This window comes from Numida meleagris, chromosome 11 (genome assembly GCF_002078875.1).
Source record: "Numida meleagris isolate 19003 breed g44 Domestic line chromosome 11, NumMel1.0, whole genome shotgun sequence".
In the NCBI taxonomy this organism is placed as follows: domain Eukaryota; kingdom Metazoa; phylum Chordata; class Aves; order Galliformes; family Numididae; genus Numida; species Numida meleagris.
The window spans coordinates 1,875,211-1,900,852 of NC_034419.1; the positions used below are offsets into that span (position 1 = coordinate 1,875,211).

The window sequence follows — 25,642 nt, forward strand, 5'->3', positions numbered from 1 at the left end:
TGAAACCTCAGTTAAGTTCCTTCGTGTTTTCTTAAGACAACAAAGCTTGCCAGACACAAATAACAAGTCTGTAGAAGATAGTCCTCGCAGAAATTCACATTTTAAGACTAATTGATTTCTCTAAAATATCTTTGTCCTCAGTGTGTTTTACACACCTCCCTTGTCACGTTTGCTGCATTTTCAGAATTTGCTGTTAGAAACATTTCAGTGATTCTGACTGGAGCTGTCCTTGTCTAAATATTTCTGTATTTATAATTTTGTAAGTCTTACACCCTGCTCCTCAGAAATGAAACTGGAATGTTTTAGGGACACAGCTGGTCCAGCTACTTCTGTACTCCTCTTTTTGGTTCAGTGTGTATTGGTATTGGCCCGTCAATCTTCACAGCTTATCTATGTAATACATTAACCATGTTCTCAGATTCCTTAGCTTTTCTGTGGGTGCCAGGCTTGTTACCTGCATTATCCTGTATTATCCACATCTCCCACACAAGTCTCATGTCAGTTTATTTCCTTATCCCTGAGATGTGTTGCTTGCATTGACCCGTAAGGTCTGGCTTTTATCCATGAAGAGGCACTTCAGCTGTCATGACCCTGAGGTGAGCCAACTGATAATTATGTAACGGAGAGGTAGCTGGGATAATTAGTGTTTGTGTAGATAGGATATGCTATATTTTGATGATCCATTTTACTCCCCTTCGTTTCCTTGTACTGCAAGGTCTGGAAACGGGGCATTCTTTCTCGGTTCACATAAAATGTCCAAAAATAAATACATTTTAAATATATACCCATTAAATAGTTTTGTGTTTCTCAGAGAAACATGTGACAGCTATGTTTCTTGGTGCAGTTTGGATAAGTGGATATCAAGGCCAAATACCTTCTCATCAGCAGCGACTTCATCTGCTTTATACTAGAAATACAAGCTTACAGTAAGAAGCTCTAGGCCCCGAATCAAAAAGCCTCTGTCAAATTCCAGCAGTCAGTTATGCTTCTGTGGTCTTCCGGAAGACCGATGTCTTTCTAAAGTAAAATACTTCCTTGTAGTTAATTGTTTGATATTAATTTGAATGATTTGAAATGAATTATCAGTTTTTAGAAGGAAGCCTTGCAAGAGTGGCATTGCTTGGAAACATTTTGATAGCTGTATTAAACCATTTATTGTAAAGTATGTCGTTTTTAAGGTTTGCATGGTAATAACATTAGAGACTTTGTATAAGACTAAACTATAAATATGGCACAAATCTACAGTACAAGAACTGTAATATAAAATAATTTGCTTAATTGCAAAATCCAAAGGAAACTGTAAAGTGTTTCGTGTTGTTTTGAGATTTACTGTTTCTTCTCATCTGCTGATGATGCTTGCAGGCTTTACTATCTGAGATACTGAAACCCATAAGAGGGAACCTGGGAAATGTCTACTCACTTGCTCTCATAACAAAAATGATGTTTTTTGTCCCTCTCCCCCATTAGAGCCCAACACAATTGTATCAGAGGAGTCCTAAAGGGACAGTTCTTGAAATTCCAATATCTTTACAGTAGTGTTACATGAAATCATGGTAGCAAAATGATTATGATTTCGGTTATCTGGCCAGGAGGGTGATCAGAGGGCTGGAGTGTCCTTCCTCTAGGGTTGTTCAGCCTGGAGAAGACAAGGCTCCAGGGAGACCTTTCCGTGTGTAAAGGGGCTATGGGAAAGCTGGAGAGGGACTCCTTGTCAGGGAGTGTGCTGGTAGGACAAGGCATAATGTCTTCAAACTGAAAGAAGGGAGTTTTGGATTAGACATAAGGGAGAAGCTCTTCACTCAGGGGGTGCTGGCACTGCTGCCCATTGCTGTGGGTGCCCATCCCTGGAGGTGCCCCAGGCTGTGGAGGGGCCCTGGGCAGCCTGAGCTGGGGGGCAGCCGGCCCACAGCAGGGGTGGGGCTGGGGGCCGTGAGGTCCCTTCCAACCCAACCATACTGTCATTCAATGAATACATCACCAGTCTTTTATATTTTCATGTTGTGTGCTGTTTATTTAGAAAAAAATGACAAAGGCAGCATTAGTGTTTCAAAGCCGCTGCAGTTGTGAAACAGTGCATTTGTTGTTGTACCTACGTGTCGAGCAGCTTTGTCCAGCTTCTGGTTTTAGAATCCTTATGAGGCATCTTGAGTAAAATGTCCTCTGTACACGTGTGTCACTGGAAGCCCATGTTACGTCACCAGCTCATTAAAGAACTCAAACTCCTGTGCTGGGTTCCCAGGTCTCTGTGTGGGCCCTGCCTGGGCCGGGCCCAGGATCCAGGTGGTTCTGTGGCTGCCACACCTCAGGGCAGGGCTGGGCTGTCAGTGCTGACCCTGCGGGGAAGTGCCTTTTGGGAGGGACAAAGTGCTGCACAGGCAGTGAGGATGAGGAAGGGAGAATGTGAAACAGCCCTAGGAACACAAGAATCGTCAGAGGACAAGGTTGGAGGGCACTGGAGCGATGCTCCCAGGGCCTGAGCAGAGATTCCCCCTCAGCCCGCGAGGGAAGCACAGTGGAGCAGTACCCTTGACAGGTCGTGCTGGAGCAGGTTGATCCTGAGGAACTGTAGCCTGTGGGAAGGGCTCAGGGAGAAGTGTGAGAAGAAAGAGAGCAGAATGGTGCTGCTGCAGACTGACCACAGTCCCCGTTTGCCTTCCTCCCCATCCTGCTCAGGGTAGAGAAGCTTTTTCAGACTAGTGTAGGACCTAATGTGTCTTGCTTTTACGAAATTGTGTTTTACAATCTCATTTCTTGTTTATCTGGGGTTGAAGTAAATGCTTCTGATACTGCAGGAAAGAACTCTCAAACATACAGTAATTTAACCAGCGTGGTGTTCTGGGCTTGAATTAATGATAACCTTGAACTGTCAATGCAAGAGTGAGGTTGTAACTTTCTTCATCTCAGTAGGTTTCTTTGAGAAGTCTTTATATGATGATTTTGGAGCTGGTTCTCGTGACCTTTTGATGGCCAGCTCATTATAGACAGTATATAGTGAATTTGCTTGTCTTCATCTTGCGTCAGAGAAAGTTGCAACTTTTTCTTTTTTGCATAAATGCAATGTAAAAACAGAAGCTTCTTTAGGCCTACCGTCTTTATCAGCTTGAGTATGATTTCCTTAGCATCTCACTTCATGAGAAAACCTGAACGCAATTCTAGTCATTGCATACTTACCAGCTATACATGATTATCTTCTCAGAGTAAGTATTTCCAGCTGTGGAAATATGTTTCTGTTGGTGTCCGTGTTTCAGCTCTTTCAGAAGGGGCCAAATCAATGCTGAAGTGTAGTTGAATGATTTGTGCATTTTTTCATCTCAAAATTGATTAGGAACTCCAGATAATCCCATCTGTGCTCAACCTAATTCAGTGATACAGATATTTAATCAGGCTTGGAAAAATTAATACATTTCTGATCAAAACTGGATGTATTGAAACTTGTTTCTGGAAGCCATACAAGTCTAGTAATCTTGCTGGGAAACAAATTCAAGTAGATGGAACTTCTTTTTTCATCTCATGTTACTTATTTTTTGTAAGATACGTGAAAACAGTTTTTTCTAATAATATGTTGTAATAGGAAACACTCTGTGGATGTTCCTCTGTCAGATCTAGTAGAGATAAATGACCGTATCTTTGTTTAGAGAGCTTTTACAAAACGCAACCAGAAATGCAATCAGGACAGTGCTAGCCTGTGAAGTCTCAGGCTTAGCCCCTGTGTTTTCCCCAGGTGAGATCCTTAGGTTTCAAGCTTTGCTTACAGGTAGGAATGAAATTGAGTTGTTTAAAAAACAAACGATGAAAATTGAGCTGCAGTCAGTGATTAGTTCGTTTCCTCCTTTGGTTCTTCATTTGTTACCCAGCAGCTATTTTATGCAGCGTGACTATAGAGGAAAGCCTTTTTGACACACAATTCTTAACTAGCAGATACAGGAGTAGCACAGACACCCTTCTCTATGCTGTGGGTGCTTATAGGTGGTCTTTGCTATTACCTTCAGAGTTGCCTCTTTGGAGAGGTCTTCCCATGTAGTTAATTCCTGCACAGGAGAACGAGCATTTCCTATTCTGCCTCTTTCCCACATCTGAAGTGTACTGTTGGAAGTGATTGCAGGGTTAGCTGCTTAGAAAATTTTTGCTAGTAATGGTGTGGTTTGTATTTTTATTTTTTTTTACCTTTTGTGGTAGTTTTCCTCTTTGAAAGTAGTTTTTCAGGTAGATTTTATCAGTAATTATTTTAGTCCCTTCCAGAGTGCATATAATGAATATTCTTTTTCCCACTACCTCTTATCATAGAAACCAGGGTGATTTTCAGTAAGGAGAATACTTAAAATATAAGAATTGCTTTTCCAGTGTGGTAAATCATCATTGTTAACTGTTCAGAGCATTATGTTAACTGCTGACTGAAGGCAGACGTTTTCCCCGCTCTGTATTTATTAGCTGACTGGAATAAGTGATCACTGTTGCACGTAATGAACTGTTTTAGCTATGGGATTAGGTTCCATCAGAAAGTGGATCCCTCAGCAAATTGAGCCCAAAATGTAGAAGTAAGTTATTCAATTTAAATAGCATCAGTAACACTGCTTTTTGATATAAGTATTTTAAAGCTTGTACAAACTGGATTAATATTCCTCTAGGGTAATTAAATGTAAATTTGGTAACTTATTAATCTCTCTCTTTCTCTTTCCTCTGTCTTGGTCTGTCTTCTCTCCCCCTCTTTCTCTCTCCGAACTTACAAATCTCTCTCTCCCTGTCTTTTTTTTTCTCTCCCCCTCTCTTCCCTGCCCTTTTCTTCTCTCCCCACCCCTTTTCTTTTGCCTCCCTTCCTTTTTTCTCTTTCCAAACTTATCTCTTTTTTCTTTCACTTTTTTTCCCTCTCCCTTTCTCTTCCCCTCCCCTCCCAAAAATATGCCTTTACAGAAGCATAAGGTAGATCTTTTCTACAAACTGCGCCATGTGATGAATGAACTCATTGACCTACGTAGACAGCTGCTGTCAGGTCACTTGACGCAGGATCAGGTGCGAGAGGTCAAGAGACACCTCACAGTGAGGCTGGACTGGGGCAATGAGTAAGTACAGGTACCAGCTGGGTACTGTTCTAATTATTTTTAAATAGCTTTAATTTAGAAGAAAAAAGCAGAACAAAACTTTACTTTCCAATAGCATTTATGAACAGAACACTTGCTTATTTGGAAATCATATACAACTTCTTACAGTGAGTTTACTGCGTAAGTCTGCTGCTGCTACTAACAGATGAGCCATCTGCTTAATATTTGTAGGTCTTTTCTAAGGCTATATGCACTTTTAAGTGATTTAGGTCAATTTTCTTTGTTTGTATCAGTAGAGTGGATATTATGCCTGGGAATGTGTGTTCGTAGATACTAAACCCCATTTTTTTCCATTGAATATGTATTTTAATGGTTGTTGCGATAACTACAGAATCTCACCGGTAACAGATATGTTGAAACTGAGACTGTGATGTCTAGATTTTTAATATAATTGATGTACTTGGCTGTTGATGAAACTTCTTAGAGGTTTAGACTCCTCGGTAAATTCCACTGTGACTTTGTGGGTAATTTTTTAAAGAGCTAGCGTATACTGCAATTCAGATAGCAGGTGAAATGGTAATAAGGTACAGTTACACAAACACCAGCCCTTCAACAGAGCTGGCTTTGCTCTGAGATACAGTCTATCAGACAGGTAAGTTTTGCTTGACATTCATTTGACCTTTTCAAAGTAAATACCACCCTCCTCAGGCATGTAGCAACTGCTTTTCAGGTAGGGGTAGAATTAGTGCTAATTAAAATAGGAGGGGTGGAGGGTGGGCGGGGAGCAATGAATTATCTTAAGTTGATAACTAAGGAAGAAAGGCAAATGTTTTTCACGAACATATCTTTTTTTATGACTCCACTCCTTAGTCACATACTCCCTCTGAAACATGCACTCACACACTATCAGGATATCTTTGCTAGCCCCCACACTACATTTCACTTCTCTCCTAATGAAAAAAAGCTCTGACGGACTTAACATAAGAGATGTCATCAAGTCGTTGGTCTGCAATTCAGACCTACAGATATTTTCCATTGTTATTCCTCCTGGATTAAATGGGAACCAAGAAACCATGTTTGAACATTGTCTAGACACTTCTTCCTCTAAGAGTGCATGGATGAAGTTAGCAACTGGAAGTAGCAGGAATGCTGTAAGAAGAAAATATGAGGAAAGCAGACAGCAGTGAAGAGAAACGGCTGACTGCAGAAAGCTTTTTTTAAAAAATGCACTAAATGTAAAATCATGCAATATGAAGCACATTAAAACTATAAAGGCAAATCCAATGCGTGACACCTGTGGAAAAGCATCAGGTAAATCAGTAGATAAAAACGTGCTCGTGATTAAATTCATTTCTCATGTAAGAATAAAGAATGTAATATATAACAATAGGTACATAGCATCAGAGATGCATACTGAAACAGAAGAGGGTATCAGTAAAGGAACTGGATAAAGATCTATGTGACTGAAAAGACATTTAATTGCATCCGTACACGATGAGATGTTTAAATATAGATGGAACTGTGGACGATCAACAGCAGTTTCTTGTATCTCCCCTTTGAATTTTATCATGAAACTCATGACCAAGTGTCTTTGGTAAAAACACTGTTTTTCATATGTGTGTTTGCATAGTACTTTTTTTCAAGGAATAACAGAATTCTGAGTTCTGTCGTATTTGAGATTTGCAAATAAATGAAAAATGCCATTACTAACGTTAGTATTAACTGAGGAACTGAAACACATGCAATTTGAGCAGGTCTGTAATTGTTCAAAATGGTATAATTCAATAGGAGACGTTCCGTGACCAAGTAGCTTTCAGAAGTTTTACACTAGTATGTAGCATGTTATTCAGCCTAAAGCTACCTTTATTCTGACGTTGATCACTAATGCATTGCATTCATTGGCAGGGAGTGATGCAAACATGAAATTCCCATTTCCTGTCACTGCGAGTTAGGACTTTTTTGTCTGGTTTTTGAACGGGTCTTGTTTTCATTTAAGTAACCTGGCAGCAGTTCTGATGGTCATCCCTTGTGTTGTTGTGGGAGCTGGCAGGAATCAAGGAAGAAATACACTCCCTGGATTAGGAATTAGATGGGTTTTTGTGAAGAACTAATTTGGGCTATATTAATTTGGGCTGGTTTTGGAAGTACAGCAGTGAAGTTTTGCTTATTTCTGTATGCTTATTTTAAAATATTAAGGAAGCTTACTCTGTAGCTTGGTCTCTTAAAAATGAAGGAATATAATTCATTCAAAAATAGGTTGCTAACCTTCTGTATTGTTGCTAGTCATTCTTATAATGCAGTACTAAATTCTACTTTCTGTACTGATTTAATCTTCTGTTACGGATGCATTCATTCTCCCCAGTGCAAAACTATGATGCGTCTTTTTTTATGATGCTGTTTCCCCTTCCAGTTATCCACAGTTAGGTTGTTTTTATATGCATGCAGTGGCTGATATTAATACTGTATAGGTTTTTTATTTCCCAAGTAATCAGAAGAGCACTTTTAGATCAGCATCTCAGTGCTTTTAGACGTTAGGGCTGAGGCACCCTTCTGTGTATCTTTGCACAGGTGAAATCTCATATTTTGCCTGCATATCTTGTTAGGTATTATACAGAACATTAAAAAGACTGGGTTTTTTTAAATATTTTGCTCTGATATAATTTATTTGGGCATTGATCAATTGAAGTGTGAAATGCTGTTAAGAGAGTCCAGTGGCCTAAAAACAATAGGGAAATAATTGTACTGCAGGAAACGTGTGTGTGTGTGTATGTGTGTATATATATATGTATAAAAACTGACCTCTACAATTCAATTCATCGTCCTATTTTAAATCATATTATAGAAATGATATCTGAAGTTCATCATCTCATTTTAAATTATAAGTAAAATAGAAACTTGATTTTGAAACATTCAGTTGTTTGTGTTTTGTTTATTTTAAGATTAAAAATGAGTAAGATTTTCAACTTTTACTCATGTGTAGGATGATAAAATCAGAATTGAACTTGCTTCATAAGAAAAATCATTGTCATTTTACAGTCATTTGCACTGAAAGCAGAAGGAATCTGCCGTACAGACTTTGTTTGAAATGGGAATGCTCTGCTTCTGCTCCAAAATTAATTGCTATAGCATGCAGATGCATAATTTACCAAAAATACAGGTGAAGGTTCTTCAAAGTAATTCAACTTAAACATCGGAATTCATCTTCAGTGACCTTCAGATTCATACAGTACCTGCCAGGAGAAGGCATCCAAGTTTCTGATCACAATCATTTTCCCTTTCATACTGAACCAAGGACGCTTCCTTCTCTATAAAATTGGGATGCTCCATGTTTAGGCTCAGAAAGAAAGTAGGAAAAGGGGAGCCACCAAAATTTTGAGATCTTGGGCAGATGAACAAAATCAATTTGTAGATTTAGGTTACTTTTCAGTCAAAGACTATTTTTCACTTGCAATGTTGTTTAAACAGTGCACTGAAAGAAATCTTCAAATACAATGCTAAGGAAGATACGTAGACAAAAGTTACAAACCAGTGTTTAACGAAAAAAAAACAGGAAAAAGAATCTTAGAAATGAGTCTTTCACACCGTTAGTAAAATGAAACACTACCTTCATGTCTGTCTTTTATCTCAGAATTGCAGTGGGCAAGCCAGTGGCAGTTGCAGTGTTAGTACCAACTTAATACTAACGTGTAGCAATGTTGAGGGAATAGCGTGATCCAGTGAAGTAAGCATGGTTTTTGAGTGACTTACTCTCTTGACGTATTTTTCATGACATAAAGGAATAATAATTACTTCCTGATAGTATTGCAACAACTTGATTGAAGTGTGGAAAATGTATCTGCAGATGTTTATTGACAGTAAATGTGAGGGCGTAATATTGGGAAATTCCCATGAGAATAGAAGAAATTCTTTATTACAGTGGGTGTCATTGCTGCTTCAAACATGAGCAAAGTAGTAGTGAACAGTGTAAGCAACCATAATGAAAAGCCCCTAAGAAGGTTGCAGAAAGAATAGTTGCCATTTCTGTCTGGATACGCAGTGTTTTTCCTCTTCTCCTGAATGTACTTGTAACGTGATGATAGAGAAGGGATTCAGGCTGTAAGGAGCTCTCCTGGATATCATCTCGGAGCAGAACCTTCATACCTCACTCTGTGTTCTGATACTTCCATGCTCAGATGAGTTTGCTGCCATTTCCTTTAATTTCTTACTAAGAATACTTACTTTCTACTACTCCTCATCTTCATTTTAAGAAATAGTTTCCTGTGTAACATTACATCAGTGTTTTACTGATTTCTTTATAGACTGGAGCCCTTGTAGTTCATTTTTTGTATTTCCATCTGTTTTATTTCAGGTCTACAGTTCATGTAAACAGCTGTCGGAGTCATTTCTTTTCCCTGCTCCACCTTTGTTTTAAGTGTACTTTTATTAGAGGAACATGAGAAATATTAAATGAGGCTTTAACATAGAGAGGGAATATGATGAAAATGTGTGGCTGCAAAGTTAGAGACAGAGCTGGGGTAAGATGTGTGGTTTTGGAGCAAAGGGAGGAGGTGTTGAACACTCTAGAAATGCAATGAGGTTCTCCCAGTCTGTTCTTCAAGACTGTGTGTGCCTCCTGAGCACATCTTTTAGTCAAATGACAGTATTTCTGCAAGGTACTTCATGGAAGAATTGCTGTAATGTGTGTTTATGAATTTGAAATAGTCTGGTATTCATTTTATATGTTTATGGACATATTCTAATGTAAGATAATTCTTCAAAACCAAATCAAATTTAAACCAAGTTGATTTTCTCCTGAAGGCCAACCAAGTGAATTGTATGTCCATCCCTGTCAATCTTACAAATGCTAACACTGGTCATCAGTTTGTCTTGGTATTATCGGAGAGAAAAGCACAGAGATTCATTCCCCAACCGAAGAAGGTAAAATCAAGTCTTAAGTTCTAAGGACTGCTCTGTGGAAGAGAGGGAGTTTCTGAATGTCAGTAGAACTTGCCCCAGACGTATGGTACCAAGAGAGATCTGCCGGGCTGGGAATCTTTTGTAGGGGCACTTGGGAAATATTTTTGAAAGTCAGTGGAGACTTAGGGCACAATAAAAACCACATCAAAATGCTGTGAACGAAAATGCTTGTCAAAGAAAGTGCTGCGGAGAGAGGAACTGTCAAAGAGACCAACCAGCACGTTACCTCATTTTTATGCATGGTATGTTTTGCAGAAATATTGCTTGGCAGCTGGTGCTCTTATATCCCCACAGTATTTTATAATACAGAGTGAAAGTGGGCCACTGACTGTCATTGTCATTTCAAACGTGATGTTGTCAGTCTTTTGTTGGAGGAAAAAAAAAGATTAAATTCATAAACCTGGACTTCAATGCGCACAATATGAGTAGTAAAGGAAAAGGAGCCTTTATCTGCTGTGAACAAATATTGCACAGGATTAACGTAATTTTAGAGAATGAGAATCTTCTGAGCTGGAGATCCACGGTGTTAAGGGATTTAACTAAAAATAGGGTAGCAGGTAAGTTTCACAGGGATGCTGTGCAGCTGTGTTGAACATTATTAAGTAGAAATTAACTTTGTCGTGTGAGTAATGAGTTCAAGCAGTTTGTCTTTAGTTCTCTAAAGAGCTGAAATGTTGACACCAGAACAATATCAGGCTATGATTAGATTTGGCAGTTTACAGAATAAACTTTTGATAGTTCTGTATAATTACATAAGATCTGTAAAGCAGTATTCTGTGATTTTGGTCACATTATTAGAAAATTATCTGTTATTATCCATATATTGAGGAGAAAGCCCTTCACAACTGCTTTGAGTGTGTATGTGTGTTTGTACGTGCAGGTGATGGGCTCTTTTGGGGTTGAGTTAGGTATTCAGATTTAGGAAGATTGCTGTAAATTAACACGATGAGCATTAACTTGCACTTGAAACACTTAGTAATGTGCAAAGAGTCAATTTCAATTTTTACCTGCTACCATTTTTTTCTGAGATTTGTTGACTTTGTGTTTTAAGCAGGCTCCAATGGTAGCTGCAGTTGAGGATTACTTAATGCACTCTCAGTCTTTTCTGTTTGGTAATTAAATACAGTGATTTTCATCCTTCCAGCAGCAATTTTCAGATACTGTCTAGGTTTCATGAAAACAGAGTGTGCGAAAAGTGCATGCTCACATTTTAGCCCTGGAGTATAGAAAGTAGTTTTTGGCATGAAAATTGCGTTGAAGAAGGAAAATGGTTCCTTTCCTCCCCCACTGACAATATAATTGTTTTGGCAAAGAACTAAGAATGCCAAAATTCTCATTTGCCTGTACGATGTTTTCATGACAATGATAATACTGCTGAGCAGCTGTTTGCCAGTAAGTGAACATGGGCTGTACTGTGCTCTTGAGAGTGGATGGGATGGCTTTAGGATAAAATTAAGTAAGGAACGCCTGATTAAGCAGAGTTTAAATGAATAAATTAATTTAAAAAATAGAGAGCTGGGAAACTTAAGGGAAATTATTAAAAAGTACAGTGGTCAAGAAAGGCAACTAGGCTTCTTACAAACCTCTGCCTCTTGCTTGCTGATGTTTTGAGTTAATTGCTCAGAAAGAGGTGCTGGATTGCCTGGAGGCTTCTGTTTATTGCACCATACAAAACAATTCTGTGGTACCTGGGAGAGGTTTTCTCAAGTAAAAATTCACATTTGCCAACAGAAAAATGCTGTGCAGAACGCTTCTCTGATTACACAGTTAAATTGGATTTTGCTTTTGTTGTCCGGTTGGTGACGGGTGCTCCATGAGGACACCTCTGCTGACTTCTTTGTCCTTTGAGACTAGTAAGAATTTCAGCATAGAACATGTGCGAGTGAAATATCAAAGTTATGTAAGATGAAAGCAAGGACATGGTTCGTTTATGTGTTTCTTGAATTTTGCTCCTAATGTGTATAATTGGAATAGCTTTTTACTGTGGTTGTCTGAGTGCCGTATGCCTCAGAAGCTGAGTGACTGTGGAGCAAGAAATAATCTGTGAAGTAGTCATCATTCTTAGACTGGTGGACTTTTTTTTAATAGTTGGCTTTGATCTGAGTTAAAATCCTGCTTTAGTTTAGGTTAAAATTCCTGTTATATTTTTGTAGCTATGGTTTATAAGGAAGAATATGCTTATACAGTGATAAAATTGGGAGTTCAGTTACGTGAGCACCAGGAGTTTCATTCAAAGCAGCTTCCCAAAGCAAATATCAGGGTTACTGATGGGAGACTTTTTCCATTATATAGTGAAGAACCCAACCTGAATACTGCAGCAGAAATAATCGTACTAAGCTTATTTGCCTACTGCATTACTGGGTAGGAAATGACCATACTGCACCAACGTATTGGCCAAAATCTTCAACTAACCTTAACTGTTACAGCTCCACTGAAATCAGTGAACATAAAGTAACAAACTCAGAGCATTTTTTGGCTTGATACTTACATTTATTTTAAAAGACTGTCTGTTCAATGATTAACAGTTGCAAAAAGATTCAAATACAGTTTGGTAATTCTTTTCTTCTTGTCCTTGAGTAAGTATGTGTAGCTGATAATTGTGGACACTCCAGTATACTGTGCTTACCATTGTTCTTTTCTTTTGCAGACACTTGGGCCTCGATTTAGTTCCTCGAAAGGACTTTGAAGTTGTGGATTCAGATCAGATCAGTGTGTCAGATCTTTATAAAATGGTAAGGAATCCGTGGGAGATTCCTCTCGGCTTTTGTACTGGGCGGGAAAGAACGGGGAAAAAGTATCTTTCTTTATGAACTTTCTTGACTGAAATAATGTAGTCAGCTTTCTTGTTTTTCCATCATTTTCCCTTGCATCCTTGCTGTGAGAATAGTGTCTTGAGTACCCTCAGTTCCTTTTAGTAAGAATGAACAAACTTAGTTTTGGAAATGGCATGCGAAGCTAAATGCCATTTACAGAATAATACAGTATAAAAAACGGAGGTAACATTCAGAGGTAACTTTGAATGTTGTTTCTTCCTGCAGATTTTTGTTCTTTAAAGCCGGTGTTTCAAAAGTAGGAAAAGAAGTCTTAGAAAGACATAGCTAAGGGAAATAATTTTAAATTTTGTTTTTTGCTAAAACCAATGTATTAGCATGACATGAAGTAGCAGTAATCCCTTTTCATTGTTTGTATAGTTAAAGAAAAGTAGCTCTGGAAAATCTTGAAATGTCACCCAGTCCATTTTCCCACTTAATGTCATTTCTGACAATTTAATCTCTAAAAAAAAAAACACAGTGACTTCACCCAGGCAATCTTTTTGCTTGGGTCACTGTCTTCTCAATTGGGAAGTTTTATTAATAGTGAAAAGAAAATTCATTGGCTTTATTTGTTGCAGGTTAAGCTTCACATCTTCCTGCTGTGTCCACAGAGAAACAGATTACTCCCTGCCTGTTGACAGCACCTTTTATGTACTTGAAGACTATTATGTCCCATTCAGCCTTCTCTTCCTTAGGCTAAACCACCACGCTTACTTTTGTTCTCCGTCATAGGCCAGGTTTTCTAGAGCTCTGGTTCCTGCAGGCACTTTGCAGATGTTATACATGGTAATCTGCCATTTGCCATTGAACAGCTGCCTTTGGCAGGTACACTGTTGAATTCTGTCTGGTGGGAAGTGCGAAGGCTTGGAAGCTCCACAGTTAAATTGTGGTGCTGTCTTGCAGAGGTCTGTTCATCTGAAAGCGCCGTGAACCAGACAGATGACCCTGCAAGCTTTACTGGCATACAGTAAAGAAGTCTTAACAGACTGCTTTGGGGGTACTTGATCGTTACTTCACACAACAGTTATTAACTTGCTAGGAGAAATAGGAACGTTCCTTGCTGTAAGATCTAGTGCTGTTTGTCCTTACTTCCATTAATTAAAACGTCTCGAGCCTGGAGTTGATCAGCAGTTGTGTGAGTGCAGAAAGCCCATGAGAGCCCCTGTTTGATTCTTTCAGGAGTGTCCACAGATAGGGATAAAAATTGAAGTGAAAAATCTGCTTCTAGGATGTGCGCAGATAGGAAGCGTGCTTGCTGCCTTTCAAAGATTCTTCAGCTCGCAGAAGGGAAGAGAGAGACTACTGAATAACTTACTTTAAGCAAAACCAGTTCTTGAACATTAAAGCTATCTCTGTGATGTGGCAGTGTCCCTTAGAAAACATATGTGGTGTCCTTTAATAGGAATACTGGTTTGGATTATTTATGCAATATAACAATGCATTCATGTAAAGAAATTTTAATTCTTCTACGTAAAAAAGGACAAAGTATGTTGATCTACAGTACTGATTTTTAAGTTCATTCCTGATTTGCCATAGACTGAAGAGACTTTGCTGCTATCACTGGAGAGCTTTCCTTCACACAGAGTACAAAAATAACTTTTGCTACAAAACTGAATGGGTAATGACTCCCACAATACAACCTAAGTTGCTATCTGGATTACTGTATTGCTCTCTGCTTCTTTTTGAAGGTGTTGTGTTGTTTTTTTTAAAGCGGAATACTTGTAGTACAGAAAATAGGTAATGTTTAATTGTCAGAGTAGTCTGGTTACGTGCCCCATCTTACTCCCAAAGAGAATATCCACAGCACAGTTTTCTGCTCGGATCCGTGCTGCTATTCAGGACGTGACCATTAGTCAGTTCACATTTCACCTTTGCTTTAGTTTGTAGATTCAGGAAGACAGCGCTGTCTAATCACATCTACTACATGGTCAGAAGGTAATTTCAGGAGCCAAAACAGCTGAACGCCTATTATTTGCTTAAGTTCAATTTTGTAGTAATTGGAGATTTTTAAAATTACTTTTTATTGTATTTTTTCCTCATGGAGAGAATCCTCTGTACTTGTGGCAAAGTACTTAATGGATTATCAAATCAGCAGTGAGGTTTAACATTGCAAAATAACCTTGTGGGAATAGTTGTGAGAGCCCAGTTACTTTTGCATTTTCACAGAATTGTAGAGCATTAAATGTACCACAGGAAACAGTCTCATATTATCAGGAAAATGGATGGAGTAACTCTAGGCTTTCCCATCTGTGGCAAGAAATTGAAGCATCTTACACAAAGTTATTACTTCCCCTGGTAAAATTTTCATTTTAAAATGTCGTGCATTTGATTTGTTTGGGAAAAGTGTTGCTGAATACAGTTGATGGAATATCTTTTCCTTCAATCTCTTTCGAAGCTACGAGGTCATCAGATCTTGCTGATCTCCTAAAGTGTGTCTGTTTCTTCAGAATAAGATACTGTGTATGAAATAGAACGGCAGAGATGGGGGAGGATGAAGAGAACATGCGCTAATATGCGGTAGTGTTAATATTTCAGTTTGAAGTACTGATGGTAAGATGAATATGTGTGGAACAGGCATAGCAGAATCATTAATTATATGGTTTTTAAAGCTCTCTGAAACCTTTTCAATTTAGATTAGTATTTAAATCTCCATTTGGAGATTAAATGGGTTCAGTGAGACTTGCAGTCCATTTTCTGATTATAACATTTCCTTTTAGTATGAAGGGCTTTAAGTACAGGATCATCCTCTGAGTTCCGTTGCACAGATGTAGCTCCGTACTGATGCTTCTGTGCAGGTGCTGGACAGCTGAAATTGTAGAAGAGTTTTTACCTGGTTTTCAGGATTTCATTTCCCGATCCAAGCAAAAGGTTTTTAAATACATATATAAAATTCATCCTTCTTTCTAAAAGACAGTATTGTTCCTTTTTCATTTTATTTATTGATTAACAAATGCAGCTTTTCATGGACCGGCATACTGGTAAATGAGGATTAGGTGAGGTATCCTCTCATTTTAAAAGGCTGTGCAGATCATGCAGTATAGGGTGATGGACTTCTCAAGAAGAAGTACTGTTACAGCCTTGGAAATTCTGTCTAGCTTGCGGAGGCCATTTACATTGAAAGCTTTCATAAATATAACCTGTACATTCAGTTAGTTATTCTATCGAATGACTTAGTGGGAAAAGCCTTTAGGAGAGCTAGTGGTCTTATGAGTCATTCTGAAAAAAAGACAATGAAGAACTGGTAATAATCTTGAGCAATCTCATTTACAAAATATTCTTTTAATGCAACACAAATGTAATGCCAGTATTTTCTTACATTTAGAACAGTTTCAATTTTGCTATTCTGTTTCTCTGCAGCATTTGTCAAGTAGACACAGTGTCCAGCAGAGCACATCACAGGTAAACATCTACGTAAGAATTTTTGCTGTTTCTGTCTTTGATAACGTACCTGCATATATCTGTCTAATGGAGATCATTGTGTATCCAAGTTCCTCAAAAGAGCCTCGAGAATAATTAACTCCTTCAGCATCTGCTTAGGCCTTCTTCCCTCAGCTCTTTCTGTTGTTCTTAAAAGAACAAGTTCTCTAGTGAGATCAAAAGCCTCAATCTGCCCATGTGAGTCTTCTTTCTACCTGCTAATACATAACTTAGGAGGTTTTTATTTTACATATCCTTTCTGTAGTAATGTAATCCTTTCTTGGTCATGAAATCTGGATCTAATCTTTCCTAGAGAGCTGTGCTTGCACAGGTGCAAGTCTTTAAAGGATGAGGATTTAGTTGGATTTAATTCAGAATCCAGGACAAAAATTGTTTTAAGCTGCATTTTGAAAGCTACTACAAATCTGAGTTGAAACTCTGAAAATATTAAGACTGACTTTGTTAGTGTCTATCTAACACATTCAGAGGAGTCTGGCCTAGTGAGCTTAGGTCAGTCATGCAATGTGTTTATTAACATCAGGCTACAGCAGATGTGAAGTGCTATGAAAATAGAAGAAAAATTATTTCTAATTATACTCCTCTTTTTCTCCACTACAGTTTTCACTGTTGTAAATAGGTCTTGGTATACTAAGTCAAAAATACAAACCTTTCTGCTATTTGATTTTATAGATAGCTCATGTTATCAACCGACGTTGGGATTTCTTTCTTATATCTGCAGGGCTGTTAGCTTCTAAAGTCTGGTTATAAACAATCTCCATAAATGAATTGCAGGTGCTAAAAAAAAAATAACTTAAATGTTATGCTTAAAAACTTGAGTAGAAGTTCATCCAGTGTAAAAAATAGGATAAAATCTTTGTCATCTGTCTTTAAGATGGGATATATTTGAGGCTAAGCTTTACTTGATGGAGAAAGGAGAGCAAAGTTTCAGCTGAAATCATCAAGTCAATCGTTTGTTCTTTATTTGTGACAAAGTGAAAATAACTTCCATTGTTTTATCAGGTGGATACAATTCGTCAGCGTCACGGAGATGCTTGCCGTATGCCAGTGCCTCATCACTTCTTCCTCAGTCTAAAGAGCTTCACCTACAATACAATTGGAGAAGACACTGATGTCTTTTTTTCTTTATATGATGTTCGAGAAGGCAAGCAGATCAGGTAGGACTTAATACATAACTACAATGTTCTCTAGGAAGAAAAATGTGAGGAAAACGTGTGTTACTGGAGGAAAGCATGCGAGCTGCTGTTGTGACACAACTGAAAGAACACTGATAAATGATGAATTGATAGCCTTACAAGGCATGCATCAAACTATCAGTAATGCTAAACATTATGTATGAAATTTGGTTCCTGTAAATAACCAAAGCATTAAAGGCACAGAATAGTTGAATTTTGTTTAGGTTTCTCACTTGGACTCTGTGCGCTACTGAAGGTCTTAATGTTTTAGTAGCTTAGGGCTGTTAAGAAGTATCAATAATTGCAATGTCATGCTGTATGACTCCAAGGAGGACTGTTGTGTGGTTGGGTGCTGAATTGGGGCTCTTGAGCTTTCATCCACTCCTTGCTTTACAGGCGTGTTACAGTATAGCTTATTTTCATCACTCCTTTACTAGCAATATCAGCTGGGATATTTCTGTTCATCTTTGTGTCTAGGCTGGATAACTGCTGCTCAGTACGTTCAGGTAACTGATACTAATGTCAGCAAATATGAAATGTTCTGCATTTTTCCTTTACAAGTGTGTGTTTTGAAAATACCAGTGTAGAAAAGTACAGCAGTATATGCAGTGTGTCTTGGAAATGAAGAATGGATAGCGTGGTCTGATCTGAAGTACAGCATGTCTGGGTGTTTTGGAGCTTTGATTGAAGCATGTCCTGACAGTTGACACTAACTGCTTTTGATGCTGTGATTGAAACTGCCCTACATATTTCAGCAAATATTTCCCTCTAAACTGAGGGAAGATCCCCAAAATGTTCTTTCCTTTCTTTGGAAAGAAGAGCACTGTGCTGTCCAGGGAAGCTCAGAGTAGAATGGTAAAGGCTTTGTAGCTTTTCAAAATAAATCCCACTCAAAAAAGCGTTGTATGTTAGAAAGCTGTAATGACTTGATTACATCTTACAAATATGTCTGCACCATTTAGTTTGGCAACTTAAGAATTATTTTGCAGAATGTGGCAAGAATGTCTGCTGTGATACTACATCATGTTCACTGCCACTGCCTGAGAAATTCTTGTACTGATACAGACAGGAGCACGTGTCTATGATTCCTCTGTGAGAGAATTAACAGAAAATCCCTGTTATGGAGGAAAGAAAAAAATGGCAAATAAAATAAGCCATAATTATTTAATACCACAAAACGGTAAAATTATTTAGATGAGGAAAGCTGCAGGAAAGAAGAACTGACAAACTGCTGCCATGACTCTGGAAGGCCTCGGAAAATGCTTCTGAAGAGGAATTGGCTTGGGCTGCACTTTGCATAGTATGTCAACGTGGAGTGGGAAGGCCTTGAAGAAGGCTTCTTGCCAGTGATTAAAAGGAAAAAAAAAAAAAGAGTGTGTGGCTCAGGGAGATTTAGATATACATAATAGTGCTTGGATGTGCAAGCCGTTACTACTTAGCACTTCGTATTATGCATCTGCTGTAGTGAAAGCAACATTATTTTTATATTGTCTTACATCCCATAAGAGGGGTAGGAAGAAGTATGTAATGAGGTTAAGCTCTGTTTTAGAAAAGAAACACACGGCAGTAAATTTAGAGTGATGTGTTTATATCTGCTTTAGAAGATGAAGTCTCTTTTCTGTGTGCCTCAGGAAACAGTGCATTTAGGTGAAAACTAAGCAGAGCTTCTGCGTGGTGCTTCAAAATGAAAAGCACAAATTGACTTTTCTGAAGTGGTTATGACACTGATGAATTTCTTATCGGAACTCTTTCCACTGTTATGGTGCAGACTGACTGGCTTTCCGTGTGTGCCTTGGGTACCCAGCAGGTTACAACCTCTACTTGATTGTAGTAATTGTTTCGTACTCAGGTTAACTGAACAGAAAGTTAAACATTTTCACTGTTTTTTATCAGTAGCTGACTTTTCTGACTTTGTGCACTAGGTGATCCATTCTGGCAAGCAGGATATCTGTTCTTGGCTCTGCTCAAACTGAACTTAGAAAGATCATCCAGTAAGCAAACAATAAAGTATTTCCAAACACAGCAGTGGCTATTGTTCTGATCATTAACTTGAATGACCCAAACTGGTATGAGAAATATGTGGGTCTCTGAAGTCTACTGCACACGTACGGGGGGCCACTTCTGTTTGCTTTTCTGAGTTGTTGCGTAGCTGTTGGGACGTTGAGCAGAGAACTGAAAGGAAGGAAAGGGCAAGTGTTCCTGTAACAATAGAAACAGGAAAGGTGTAACACGAAGTGTGCTGACAGTGATTTCTTTTCTTTTCCTAAAGTGTTTTAAATGATTGACAGAATCTCTTGTCAATTCCTCCTGTGAATCCACATACATCGAGATCTGTATCCTTGGTATCTGAAGTGAAGTTGGTGGGAATTTCCCACATGCTGGAAATTCAGGTCTCTTTATAGTTCCATTTCAAGATTCCTTGTGTTCACGCTGCAAAGGGAAACTTTTGAAATGATTTCCATAGGAAGTTCAGGGATTACTGCAGTTACAAAGCAAAGCAGAGAAGACTGCTTCTCCAGTTCTAACGATCGTTTCTGTCATGGAGATCGGAGGAATATTGTTGCATTGGGTTTATTTTCATCTTGCCATGTAAACTCAATCCATCACATCAGGCAATAATTGAGACAGAGGGTGGAGAGAAGTCCATGGGCCCTGATGAGATTCCCACAGGAGTGCGGAGAGAGCTGTCTGAGAGCCGCAGTTGAGAACCGTTGGTCATTGAGGAGAGAGCAGTGCATAGCACCTACCTGCTCCTGAGGAATGCTTACAATGCTGTCACCTACTGGCTCCTCCTAGAGAAGCTGTTTGAATTTGGAGTGGAGGAGCAGGCAGCGGGACGCACTGAGAACTGCCCGAGCGGTCACGCCTAGCAGGTGATGATGTCAGGAGATGACTGGGCTTGGTGCCTGGGCTGCCATCAGCATAGCCTTCTGATGTCAGAATTCAGCTTGGCCAGCCCTGCTGCGGGCCACTGATTGCCCAGGAGACTTGTAGCACAACTCACTCTTGGTGAAGCTTTGGGCCAAGATGGCTGAGTGTATTGTGCTGCTAAAGCCTGTAGCACGCGTGTCATTGTGCACCGCGCTAGGAGAAAGGCCGAAAGGTCCTGTCTCAAGAGGGAGCCTCCTGCAAAACACCCAAGGCTGGATGAAACTGTGGGGCTCAGGAGGCTGAGAAAATTAAAATGAGAAAAAGACAACTGTGTTTTGCAACCTCTTGCAAAACGTCCAAGGCTGGATGGAACAGCAAGTCTGGTGAGGAAGAGAAGATTAAGCCCGGGAAGGGAGGACCTCCTTTTGCTTCCACCGGCTAAGCCACCGAAAATTAGTACCAAAGTGAGGCTGGCGAGGAAGAGAAAGCGAAGGCCAGGAAGGAAGGATCTCCTTTTGGAATCTCCTGCTGAACGTCAGAAGATGGATATGGACCTCACACCTGTCACCTCTGAAGGAAAAGTTGCAGCTGAGGCCTGGCGGCAAACTGAATCAAACGGTGCAAAGAGACGATCTGCTGCAGTTGGCGGGACACTTCCATTGAAGGCGAAGTGCCAGTGGGTCACCTGCAGAACAGAACATCTGGAAGGGAAATCTTTGGATGGTTCATCGTTCGTGCAGATCTGCTGCACAGCAGTCTAGTGATTGTAGGGTTTTTTCAAAGTGTGGGAACTTTCCCAGGTCTCTTGCTGTGCTTCTAAAAGCTTTGTTGTGTGCCATGGGCTCTGTTAAACCTCTGCTTCCTTCTTTCAGATATTTCTAAGGAGTTACTGATTAGGGGAGAATTGCTTATATGTATATAGATATATATTTGAACTTATAATATATTAAGTCATATTAACATATTATTTGAACTTAAGCTATCTTATCTTGTTTTGATGGGAGAATTCTAGTGAACATCTAGATGAAGCTAATTCCCAAGTGCAACTGAGGCATGTTGTGTCTAATGCTGAGGCTGACACAGACAAGTACTGGCAGTGTATTTTGGCTATCAGTCGCTGTCATCTGGAGCACGTGAAGCTTGTGGCAGCTGCAAGGAAAGCTGTAGCCCAGGCTTTTGTCCTTGTGACCATCCCAGGTATTTCTGAAGCATATTAATGGTATTTTAAGGTCTTGCAGGCTGGATGGTAGTGATATAAATCTGAATGTTCTAAATGACAGTGGGTCTTTAGGCAGAGCATTCTAAAATAATACACAAATTTTGAGAGTTCATTCGGCAAAAAAAAAAAAAGGCGACATTTGAAATTGTGCAAGTGTTACAGGTTTGCAAATGTAAGCAGCATTTTACCTCTTAGCACAAAGGGAGAGGAAAGCACTCAGCAGGTGTATCTGATTGCTTCTTCTACTCCGTGTACTTTTTCTTCCACATGCCTGAGGGAAGTCCTTGCCTTTGTGTGAGGTAAAGAAGAATATTGCCTGGCACAGTTTGGGTCAGGAATGGATCCAGATGGACCGCTATATTCCACAGTGAGATATGGAAGACAGTTTTGTTGTTTACCTGTTTTCACTAACTGTGAACAAGATCTCTGCTGTGTGTGTCAGTCTTGCACTACTAACCTTCCTGGATTTGGGATCTACCTTCTCCCTGGGTAATTTTTTTCCCGTTCACCAAATTTTTTTTTTTAACAGTTTTGTCCTTCTAGATTTTTAAGCATTCAGAGAACAGCTGCACTTCTCCCAGGCACGTGGAAACCAGAGCAGTGGTTTTGGTGGATATAGATTATATTTTTATTATTTAAAACAGAAGATGAAAGAAAAAAAATGAATAAAAAAAAATTGGCCGTAGTGGAGACTTTTGAAAAAGAAGGCTCAGGGAAAAAAACGGAACAGAACTGTATCATTTGGGCTACTGATTATTCCAGCATAAGCATCGTAGTCTTAGAGTCTGTAGCCCTGCTTTGCCTCCTTACTCCAGGTTATCGTACAGATACTGATGATACCTGAGATATTTCAGCATTTCTTCTTTCACATGGGCGTGACTGCTAAAGCTTCTGTAGGATTTTTTTGTGCCGCATACTGAACAATTATTCTAATCCGGTACTTCAGCTGAAATGCTATTGTGTCTCTGACTTAATATACAGGTTTGATAATCTATAAAGACAGATATAACCTGTAGAGTATTGCATGAGGTTTTCTATTGCATGGGTGTTTGTTTAAAAATTAAAAATAAAAAGAGGAGTAGTGCCTTTTCATTTCCTTTTCCACTTGTTCCACCTGACTTTTATTCCCTAGACTTCTTCCCAGTTTGCATTTTCTTGATATTCCCATTTATCGCTTTTCCTGTTAATGCCGTGTATTTTAAAGAAACCATTACTGTCTGCATTTATATATGGAGGCTGTGTAGAGAGATGTGGTTTTATTAGAGAGGAACATTCTGTCCTATAGGATTTCAAATGTGAATCCATCTTAAGAGAAGATCTTCTACCAGAATCAATTGCATCTTATCTCTCCCAAAGAAATCCTTTCAGGTTGGCAATAAGATACCACATACCAGTCTGCAGGGATGCAGGTTTTTCTTCAGATTTTTTTTTAATGGCTTTTAATAGAAATGAATCCGTTGTGAGTATGTTTGGTTTTTTTAAGTTTTTCTTCCCTGTTCCTTCTCAGAACAAAAACATCCCACCAACGTGAGGCCTTGGAAAGATTTTGCTGTCTGACGTGGTAGGGTGCATGTTGCTGAATGTTGGAGTGAAGCAGATCTTTGTCTGTGTCTTGAAGTGGTCGTACGCAAGAGTGAAATGAGCCAGTCTCTGTATTAGAGCTCCAAACCTGTTCTGATAAATTAGCTTTTCCCAGGTTATAGGCAGTGAAAGAATACTCCCTAAAAGACATGTAATCCAGAATTAGAGCTCTTCCCTACAGTTCTGCTCAAGCATTTCACACGTACTGACTGGCAGCTGGTCTGGCCTGCTTTTCTTCAGTCACAGTCGAGATCACCAGCAGGGACCAAGGAATCGTAGAATCATAGAATGATTTGGGTTCAAAAGGACCTTTAAGGTCACCTACTTCCAACCCCCTGCTGTAGGCAGGGACACCTCCCTCTAGACCAGGTTTCTCACAGCCCCATCCAGCCTGGCCTTGAATGCTTCCAGGAAGGAGGCATCCACAGCCTCACTGGCAACATGTTCCAGTGTCTCACCACCCTCACAGTAAAGAATTTCTTCCGGATATCTAGTCTGAATCACACCATATGACTAACATTTCTTTTTTAGTCGTAGTTTTTTTTTTTTTTGTAGCTAATGGAGAGGATTCCTTTCAGGAACACAAATAAATACCTACTTTCCATGGTGTAGATAACAATAAGAGCCCTCTAACAGTGTCAGATGTTTGTTGTGGCAGATGCATGAGAGCCCAAGGAGAATGTAATTGGTACTTAGGTACATTTCTCCTGCTAGCTTTAATAACCTTCTTAACATTTGGTCATTTTTCCTTGCGTATGGTGAGCGAAATGGCAGGTAGTTATTTTAACTAATTTCTGTTTCCATGGAAACAGAAAAGTCTGTTTGCGGGTACGGATTACAAATCTCATTCAACTAATTGGTTGTAATAATTATTTCCTGCTCAGATTAACTGAAGACAAAGTTAAACTTTTCACTGTTTTTTTCAGTAGTCAAGGTAACAACATGCCCCAGTTACATGTGAGCGATCAGAAGAGTGCAGCAGCAGCTGAAATACAATTGGAGGCATTTTTGGGTTCTGAATCTACATGTGTGGTACTGTACAGTGACTTGCACTGTCTGAAAAGAAGCAGGTAAAAGATGACAGTTGGGAAGTACAGATAGTAAGAATAATGCTGCTATCAGTGATAAAAGAAACTACTTTGACAAAATTGTTAAAAAAATACTTGGGATTATGTAGAGTAGTTTTTATTGTAAAAGTTGTCCCACATTTTTACATACAGATCCCTTAGACAAGCAAGAAAACCTTTGATACCAAACTTTAATACCTGAGTTTTTTTGTTGTTAGGAAGTAATAAAGGAAAGCAAGAGAATCTTTGCTGGCTTTGATTGCAGCCAATGGGCAAGTACAACTCGATTGTGCAAATTAGCTTGGGTTGAATGGCCATGAAGTGAGTAGAAAGTAAATGTTTACATAAAGATGGTGAACTTCAATAAGGCAGGTGTTGATGCATATCAAAAAAGAGTCAAACTGGTATTGAGGAAAGAAATTTGAGTGTTGTCAGCTCCTTAACTAAATAATATAAAGAGCACAAAAGGAAATTGTTCCAATATGAAGGAAAGATGAAATATATGGCAACAAGAGAAAGCCATTATTGTGTGTTCTTGGCTGAAATTGAATCTGGAAGAGAGTATTAAAAAGAAGAAAGTGATGAAATTGCACAAACAGGGATGGAAGCAGACAAAAAAAATGCAGTTAGTAAAGGACATCAAGAACAATTCCATAATGTTTTTGTGGCAGAAAGTTTTTTAAGAAATCAAGAAATAAGAGTGAAGGGGATGTGAGGCAATGAGCAGATGTTACCAAGATAACTGGAGTATGCAGTGGCAGTTTTGCCTCAGTCAGATGACAAGTGCAGAAAATTCTAGAACAAATAAACTATTAGCACTTAGGAGCTCGCAAGAAGATAACTGTAAGTCAACAGAGATTTGTCAAGCGCAAACTGTATCAGAACACACTAATTTTACTGCCTTACAGGGAAGTGCACCTCGTGTCACAATAAAGCAGAAACATCGGGCTTGGTTTAGTAAAGCAGGGAGATAGGGACTTGATGAAACTACTGTAAAGAGAGTAGAATAACGATGGAAAAACGTATCCAGCGTTATCTGTGCTGGAAGGATAGAATTAAGATTTTTTTTTAAACAAGATTTTTTTTGTCCAGCAGCATTTTGATGGATGGAAATAAACTAAATGATGAAAATTAGTGAGACTTGGTTATCTTTCCCATACCTCTTTATTTTAAGAAAAGCACAACATTGAGTAATTTCAAAAATTATGCATTTAAAAACATGTACATTTTGATGAAAATAAGCTTGAAGAATCCATTAAGTTTAAGAAAAGATAAATAAATTGCAGTACGATTTTTGTTCTTTATAATGTTTGTCTTTAGACTTTTTTTTTTATTATTCTGGCTGCCTCTTAAGGTATGTTTAGTATGTTTCTAGCGCAGTATTTTACTGCAGTGTGGTTTGCTCATTGAGGCTTAGGGGCTTGTCTTCCAGAAATGTCTCTAATCATTATGGAGATTGAATAGAACAAAGAAGAAACTCTGATGTGAT

The 25,642-nt window shown here is 38.9% G+C and overlaps 1 protein-coding gene across 9 annotated transcripts in view; it reads left to right on the forward strand.

Annotated features, from left to right (window-relative positions):
• DOCK3 (dedicator of cytokinesis 3) overlaps positions 1 to 25,642 on the forward strand; it is a 209,663-nt gene that overhangs the window by 59,825 nt on the left and 124,196 nt on the right. For 8 of the 9 annotated variants that reach the window (XM_021409194.1, XM_021409197.1, XM_021409195.1 and 5 more), the window contains exons 6-9: positions 4,909 to 5,057; positions 12,640 to 12,724; positions 16,163 to 16,204; positions 17,243 to 17,397. In XM_021409194.1, the coding sequence (XP_021264869.1) occupies positions 4,909 to 5,057; positions 12,640 to 12,724; positions 16,163 to 16,204; positions 17,243 to 17,397 (431 nt within the window). The remainder of the gene's footprint in view (positions 1 to 4,908; positions 5,058 to 12,639; positions 12,725 to 16,162; positions 16,205 to 17,242; positions 17,398 to 25,642) is intronic. The other variant, XM_021409202.1, reaches the window with a different exon arrangement.